The sequence below is a fragment of the Actinia tenebrosa genome, unplaced genomic scaffold, assembly GCF_029948245.1.
Source record: "Actinia tenebrosa isolate PJP-AT-01 unplaced genomic scaffold, QUT_ActTen_1.0 PGA_scaffold0__85_contigs__length_37466705, whole genome shotgun sequence".
In the NCBI taxonomy this organism is placed as follows: Eukaryota; Metazoa; Cnidaria; class Anthozoa; order Actiniaria; family Actiniidae; genus Actinia; species Actinia tenebrosa.
This window is the reverse complement of record NW_028292569.1, coordinates 27,004,461-27,013,337: the sequence shown is the minus strand read 5'-3', so window position 1 is coordinate 27,013,337 and position 8,877 is coordinate 27,004,461. Positions and strand designations below refer to the sequence as shown.

The window sequence follows — 8,877 nt, the reverse complement described above, 5'->3', positions numbered from 1 at the left end:
CTTTGAATCTTAGGCAAATCACACAGAAGTCATAAGCGAACTTTTTACATTCATGCATCGTATATCCGACAAATATCTTAACCTCCGTTTGCGGTACCCAACAGAGCAGCAGTAAGGGACTTTTCGCGCTGCCACCCGATCGCGCAAGACCCCCTGTAGGGCCTCGTCACTGCTCCAAAAACCCCACCCCCCCTGGTGTTTTTCGATTTGTGATTTTTGGCAATGCCGGCGCTTCGCGAGTCCCCCTTACTGCTGCTTGGCTCTTACATAGTAATTATAAGAGCAGTATCTTTTCCAGTAACTACATCTTGAAAGATTATCCAGGCAACCTTAAAATTAAGAAAGTAATAATAAGTAAGCTGATATCGGGCCATCGATCCACGGTCTTGGATTCCCATGAAAGTCCCCGTCCTATTGTATGAATAGGGACCTTAAGCTGCAGGACGGCAACGACGACGACGACGGCAAACATACAATAGCACTAATTGCGCTATTCAATAGATACTCGTTGGAATGTACGAAATACTATGCATCATTGCCGTCTTATTCTGAAAGTAAGACTTGAAATGTCCCATTTTTAAGTACTAAAGAGAACGGCTACGCCAAAAGCTTAACTTTGCTGATTTTCGTTATAAGTAAAGCGCTCCCAAAAGACGACATTTCACTCTAAAACGGGGATGCTTATTGAGTAAAATACTAGGTAAACACTAAATAATAATACAATAGAAGGTTGAAGCGCTTCAATTTCGCCGACGTTGTCGCCCACGTTGCCGTCCTGCAGCTTAAGGTCCCTAATCTATATAGAAAATGTACAAGGAAATCACTGATAAATTCTAACTTTTTGGTCTCGTCTTTATTTTTGATGCTGCCTTTTAATCCCTTTAAGCATATATAGCGCAAGCAGCTAGAAGATGACAAATAGTGCTGTTTTCGTATGACTGTGAAAAGCTCAGTGCCGTGCCGTGATGTTTTCTAGAATTTTAATTGGCTGATTTTTTTCTTGCGCAATGTGATTGGTCTGAAAGTGCCGTGAGTTTGGCGTGACCGTGTCCGCGCCCTGTTTATGCCGTGTTCTGGGTATTTGATTGGGTGGAGAGTGAATTATATGTCGAGCACCAGAATCTTGCCATGATGTAATTTATATTTTCTGTATGTAGTGATGGTTTACTCGAAAGTTTATACTACTTAAACCATCACTGCACACTCACTGCAGTATCTGTTTATATTTAATATTCATTTATATATTTTGTATAGAATCTAAACTTGTAAATATAAACAATTATAATTTGTTATATTCATTTCTATTTAAGGTGTTTAAATAAATTGAAAAAGACATATCCCGAATTCGCTTGACTGGTCACGAAACAGTGGTTTCAAGTCGAGGTTGAACTTGATGAATAAAAGAATCAAGTTCAGTCTCGACTTCAAACCATTGTTTCGTGGTCAGTCAAGCAAATTCGGGATAGGTCTATTGAATTAAATTGAGCAATGTGATTGGTCTGGCGTATCCCTAGCCGTGTTAAGAACGTGTTCGTGCCGTGAGCTTTTCACAGTCATGCGAAAACTGCTCTATACCATCGTTTAATTGTATTTTACCTGCATTACCGTTACCAACATTATTGTTGTTGATCCAATTGACGAGGCTGCTAACACGTGCAAACACGGTATAATGACCCGTATTGCAAAGACTATGTCCCCAGCTTACGACTCCACGAAGAATCCACTTTCCTCCCTCTTGACATGCTAGGGGACCACCACTATCACCTTGACAACCGCCTTTTCCTTCTCCACCAGCACATAACATACTCTCTTCGTGTACTTGTAGGAAATAATTCTTTGCTGCACATTTCTGGTGGTCAGCAATTTTTAGAGGAGCTTCTTGAAGAATTGAAGCTGCATTTCCACCACCTATCGTGCGACCCCAGCCTGCAAGAAACTAGATATCAGTATCAACCTACTCAAGAGGAAAAAACAGCGACTGCAATTTTTTTGTCTCCATCCGCAACAATTATTATAGTTATGAACAAAGAATCCTACTGGCAAAGAAGAAAGGTTAGAAATGGCTGTAGCGCAACTCAACTGGATGGTCACTCAATACATAAGTATATAAACTTATATTTTACAACCACCACTCCCTTACGGGGCTCTCACGTGAGATTCCATCCACACGTACCACCACTACATTCTATATTCACAACATACGATACGATACTCACATACTGATTTTTACGTAGGGAGGAAACCGGAGAACCCTTAGAAAACCCTCGGGGAGAACCCTTAGAAAACTTTCGGGAGAACCCGGAGAAAACCCTCGTGGCTAGGGAGAGAACGGCACATCAAACAAACGTAACTCACATATGATCTGAGACGGGGCTCAAACCCGGTCCAGCGGTGAGAGGCGAGCAGTAAAGCACTACGCCACCCATACCACCCTTAAAACTCCAGGGTTAAAACCCATCACAATTAAACAATTAATAGATAATAAGAATAAACAAAAATGCTCTTGCAATGTAATTACACAGTCTAACTACAGGAACCTCGTCTCCTGCGACTCGCCTCTTGTATATGATCACAATCAAACTCTTATAAAGGAAATTAAAACCTAATACAAAACAATACAAAACCCAAAATTAATAAATAAGAATATATAAGAAATACCTGTAATGAAACAGAGCGTACCGACAGGAACCCTGTTTCCTTGTTTTGGTAGTTCTATCAGCTTGACGTGCTGACTTAAAGTAACATGTCTGTCAAGTACAAGAATGGCGACGTCTTTCATAAGGTGATTCATGCTGAATGCTTTATGCTCGTATATTTTACTAACTCCAAACGTTTCTTGGGAGGCAGTAGTTTGTAGTCGGTGATGGACACCTACAACGTTAGATACGAATTCACTTTAATTTGGTAAAACAAAATGCATAGTATATCCATAGTTTTTGAGCACATATATATATATATATTGTTTAATGTTTAATGTACCCAATATTTACAGATAATGATAATAAATGAGTATACATATATTCGAATAGAGAAATAATGACAGGGCACTGACTTCTGGCAATAGCTATTACGAGTAGGTCTCTGTAAGACTCAAGCAAAGTGGGAAATGAAATTTTTTGACCACCCTTGAAATTTGGTGTGTGAGTAGGCCTTTATATGGGATTCACAAAAACAACAACAATTTGGTCACCAAATGTATTGTTGCCATGGAAACTGCAAGTGTTTTATGAGACCTTAATTTCCAATTTTTGGAATAAATTAAACCCACTCGAAGGTAAAATTCAATGCTGTGTTTCTCATACATGTTAGATTTTATTTCCTTAAAACTTTCGTCAATTATTAAGTACCTTTTCTAGTTTAGAAAAATACCAATTATTGTTAGTTTGTTATTTTGTACATGAAATATTCGTGCCTTCAAGTAACCGATGTATCAACTGTTTTAGCAACAAGATAAAATGGTCAAAATGTTTTTTGGTCGTTCTCCAAAAGTATTGCATTTCTAATATAGAGGCTTGGTGGGAAGTTTTCTGAAACATTGAAGTTACCAAATCGTGCAAAATCTCTGCGGGTACAATCATCTTTAGTCCTTGGATAGTCAAATTATAAGGCCTAAAATTCAAAATGTCCTAAATTCAACCATATCAAAGCTTCGAAAATTAGCACCAAAAAGATGCCAATAAGCTAAACAAGCATTAGAGGTTGAAGGGTAATACCTAAATAACAAAATTCTAGCAAAAAAAATAATGTTCTAGTCTGCAAACACGTTAAAAAAATTTTTTATCCAAAGTAAACAATGGGCTATTTGCAATTTCCGTCATTTTCAACTTACCTTTATCGTTTCATTGTGACTTTTGTGGCGCTCAACTTTCCAAATTTTCACAAGGAAATGTTTCTTGGATACTCAATAAGCATTTAGCAAACTAACCTTGGTCATAAAGAGCTAAAATCCAAGCAATAATTAAGTGGTTCTATAAAGGATTACAACAGAATACACAAGTCATCGAATTCTCGTTCGAAGCAATACAGCATTTATAGTTTCTTCGAGCTTCAAAATTCCTGTATTTCGTGACAATATTACCTGTAAGCTGTTATTTAACATGAATGCTGAACTTTTGAAGGCTACAAAGTAAAAAAATATGCTTATTTTGAGAATATTTGAAAGAAAGAATTATTGATCTAAAGTTGTTGTTCTCATTTTCAACCGCTGACCGGAAGTTTGGAAAAATGAATGAGACAGATTTTGTGGTGACCAGACATCTTCAAACATTCGGTATTAGCAAATGTACTCACTTAGTCAATGAATCCGATTTATTACTCTGCCGCGCAGGTAAGTATAATTACAGGTATTTCATGTTCAGCCAAATATGGCCCATTTTACCTCACATATTACAACATTCAATCTTATATGTGTACAATTCGCTGACCGGAAGTTTGGAAACTGATGATTTTCTCTGATTGGACCTGACAATTCGAGAGACATCCTCTCCAGTAAATGCCAAGCTTATCACGATGGTGGTTGCATATAAAAATTTATTAAAATCTTCTAGTGATATGATTGTCAAAAAATCCTGTTGCGGGGTTAACTTGCAACGGCAGATCTAGGGGAGGGGTGCATGGGGATTTTGTTCCCCTTCCCCCTAGATCCCTAGATGAGCTGTTATCTACTGCATTATTGGAGTTTGAGTTTGTAAGCAAAGGGTGCACCCCCTCCTAAAACGAAAATCCTGGATGGTGTCTCCCCCAATAGAAAAAATCCTGGATCCGCCCCTGACTTGCACGGCAATTATATACCAGCATGCGAAGAATAAATTCTTGACAAGAGCGCAGTGAAAACAGAAGTGAAAGATCGTCAAGGTAGTCGGCATGCATGCTTCGAATAACGTTGTTTTTGCTTCGTTGTTTTTTTTAAATACTTTATCACAAGATATACCCCTCTCTTCCGCTACTAAAAACTCCGTTCCTACAACTCTATTTTCACATAAACTTGTCAAAATAGAAATTCGAAACTAAATTATTAACTTTAAAGGGAGACTAACATGAAAATCCTCCGAAATTTAATTTGACTAAAACTTCAATCGAATAATCTTTAACGGCTTAATAATCACTAGTTAAATTATTATTTTTTATATTCCAATGGGAAGTATTATATTTTTATGAATTTTATAGGTGTCTGTGACGTCATACACTCAACACCAAACATCGCTCCATACATTTCTTTGTAAATAATTTCGTGTTTTACTCTTTTTCTATTAAACACAAAGGTCCGCTGAAAACTTAACTTTCGAACTTGTGGTTAGACTGAGTATAAAACTAGCGGAAATTTTGATTACAAAATACAAAGAAATGTATGGAGCAATGTTTAGTGTTGAGTGTATGACGTCACAGACTCCTATAAAAATTGGTAAAATATAATACTTCCCACCCAAATATCAGAAAAAAACTTTAACCAGTGATTATTAGACCTGTAAGGGTTATTCCAGTAAAGGTTTCAGCAGAATTAAAATTTGGATGATTTTCGTGCTGGTCCCCCTTTAATTATTGTAGAAAAGAATAAGGTCGATAAATGGCATAACACAAATTGAAGTCATTAACAAATAGCTGAACATGAAATACCTGTAATTATAATTACCTGCGCGGCAGAGTAATAAATCGGAATGTTTGAAGATGTCTGGTCACCACAAAATCTGTCTCATTCATTTTTCCAAACTTCCGGTCAGCGGTTGAAAATGAGAACAACAACTTTAGATCAATAATTCTTTCTTTCAAATATTCTCAAAATAAGCATATTTTTTTACTTTGTAGCCTTCAAAAGTTCAGCATTCATGTTAAATAACAGCTTACAGGTAATATTGTCACGAAATACAGGAATTTTGAAGCTCGAAGAAACTATAAATGCTGTATTGCTTCGAACGAGAATTCGATGACTTGTGTATTCTGTTGTAATCCTTTATAGAACCACTTAATTATTGCTTGGATTTTAGCTCTTTATGACCAAGGTTAGTTTGCTAAATGCTTATTGAGTATCCAAGAAACATTTCCTTGTGAAAATTTGGAAAGTTGAGCGCCACAAAAGTCACAATGAAACGATAAAGGTAAGTTGAAAATGACGGAAATTGCAAATAGCCCATTGTTTACTTTGGATAAAAAATTTTTTTAACGTGTTTGCAGACTAGAACATTATTTTTTTTGCTAGAATTTTGTTATTTAGGTATTACCCTTCAACCTCTAATGCTTGTTTAGCTTATTGGCATCTTTTTGGTGCTAATTTTCGAAGCTTTGATATGGTTGAATTTAGGACATTTTGAATTTTAGGCCTTATAATTTGACTATCCAAGGACTAAAGATGATTGTACCCGCAGAGATTTTGCACGATTTGGTAACTTCAATGTTTCAGAAAACTTCCCACCAAGCCTCTATATTAGAAATGCAATACTTTTGGAGAACGACCAAAAAACATTTTGACCATTTTATCTTGTTGCTAAAACAGTTGATACATCGGTTACTTGAAGGCACGAATATTTCATGTACAAAATAACAAACTAACAATAATTGGTATTTTTCTAAACTAGAAAAGGTACTTAATAATTGACGAAAGTTTTAAGGAAATAAAATCTAACATGTATGAGAAACACAGCATTGAATTTTACCTTCGAGTGGGTTTAATTTATTCCAAAAATTGGAAATTAAGGTCTCATAAAACACTTGCAGTTTCCATGGCAACAATACATTTGGTGACCAAATTGTTGTTGTTTTTGTGAATCCCATATAAAGGCCTACTCACACACCAAATTTCAAGGGTGGTCAAAAAATTTCATTTCCCACTTTGCTTGAGTCTTACAGAGACCTACTCTTACAAGCTATAAAACCCAGATGTCAGATTACTATAAGTATATTACACTAGTAGGTAGGAGTACAAGATTTTGTAGTTTAGGAATAATAATATTAAATATAGGAGAAAAAAATATTGAATATAAGACAAAATATTACACACACAAAAGCATACAATATATAATAACTATTCGTTTGGAATATGGAGGAGAAATAAAATCAATAAGAGTAAATTAATAGCATTTCAATAGACATATTGAGGTGCTAGTAGTCAGCGAGAAGTTTGTTTTTCAAATTTTTTTTGAATAAATTTAGAGACCTATTCTAAACGCTACTAAGATCAGTTTTGGTAACCCATAATATTCTGTGATGCTGTCAATCAGCTGTCATTATTTTCTATCGTATCGAATCACATTCGGCTTTCTTATCACTTGGATGGCATTAGTCAATGGTACAAGGAGGCGCTTCACTGAAAAATTCTACTACGAGGAGAAAGCCCCGTCAAGAGAAAATGAACTAAGAGACGGAATCCCCGTGCCCCATCATGTGCACACTTTGATGCTATTTTTAGAATCATTGATGCTATTTTTAACTCGTTACCATACCCGCGCGATAATCATGCTTCCCTTTAATGCCTCGATTTAGGAGACGAAAAGCGCCATATTTTGCTACTTCCACGACAAAAAAAAAAAAAAGGCTTTTGTTTACTGCAAGACTGGAAGCCGCCTACCCTCAAGAAATCAACCAATCAGGTTCTTCGCTCAAAATATCTTCAAGCTAAAAATAGCATCAAACTGTGCACATGATGGTTACAAGGCTATATAGGTAGGATTCCTTCTCTTAGTTCATATTCTCTTGGCCCCGTAGTTTCGGGAAGTGCGTAAGTACTTGTGAATGTTTTAATTTTTGTTCCTCGATCGAATCTCACAAACAAATGTTGATTGATTTCAGATCATAAATAACGAATGAAGTAGATATTTCATTTGTAACCAACAATGTAGAGTAAAGGATTTGGACATTTACTCAAGTACCTGCTACAAGAGCAATATAGCCTTGTTAATTAAACTATCAATTGAGTTTCAGACCTTGGGGCCTTGGAACGGTATATTGAATAATCCATAGTTTGTTATGATATGTTTAGAAAACTCATTAATAATTCATGAGGAAAACACAATAGAAATCATGACCATGAAGGTGATTTTATATCGGATATATATTCGTCTTCATTTGCATAAACTTTAACTTGGATTTTCTCTATCAAACTTGGTTCATATATATATATATATATATATATACACACTCGATTGCAGAAACGTTGTAGTATACATTTATACAAATATCTAATGAGAAGCATAATGCAAAATAACCATTTTCAACGCTTAAAACCAACTGATCTATAATCTGTACGATCCAATAGACAAGAACAAAATATTTGACTTATTCAAATTTTGACTTAATCAATTAGAACACTTACCTACAATTACTTTATAACGACTCGGATTTTTATCCCTTGTCACACAATGAGCAGCAGTCAACACCATATTAGTTCTGATCAGCGACCCTCCACAAATGTGCCTCCCACTAACACGAAGAGAGATCTGCCAAGGCCACTCATGTTTGTCAGCATTGTTCCCGTTTACCACACGTTGAAAAACGTCACTGACAGTCTGCTCTGCTCCTACTATTTATGAAACAGTATAAAATACATTTAGCTTGGGCGTAGCATTTTTTCCATTAGACACTTGTCGTTCTCTTGAGAAAAATATTCTTAATAAGCTGTATCAATATTCATGTGTCTTCGTTTGCGCAAACCCACTTACACAGAAAATTCAGTAGAGTGGTGATCACTAGTAGAGTAATAGCGTGGACTGCATCGGTGTTTCTGAATAACACAGCAGGAACTTGTACTAGATAAATTAGATCGCCGTAAAAAGCTTTGCGAAACTGACTCAATTTATCTGGTGATTCAATTTATCCACAAGTTCCTGCTGTTTTATTCAGAAATGGGAAAACATTACACCCAAAGTAAAGAGGTACATTAAGAAAAAG

General features: G+C 36.0%; 1 protein-coding gene across 1 annotated transcript; it reads right to left on the bottom strand.

The window, feature by feature from the left end:
* Positions 1-246: 246 nt before the first annotated feature.
* LOC148913988 (chymotrypsin-like elastase family member 1) lies at positions 247-8,457 on the bottom strand. Its single transcript, XM_089025752.1, has 4 exons — positions 8,303-8,457; positions 2,659-2,871; positions 1,597-1,926; positions 247-329 (listed from the first exon to the last, which is right to left on the bottom strand). The coding sequence occupies exons 1-4, from the start codon at positions 8,367-8,369 to the stop codon at positions 247-249; spliced, it is 693 nt and encodes a 230-aa protein (XP_088881878.1). The 5' UTR covers positions 8,370-8,457.
* Between the last annotated feature and the right edge of the window lie 420 nt (positions 8,458-8,877).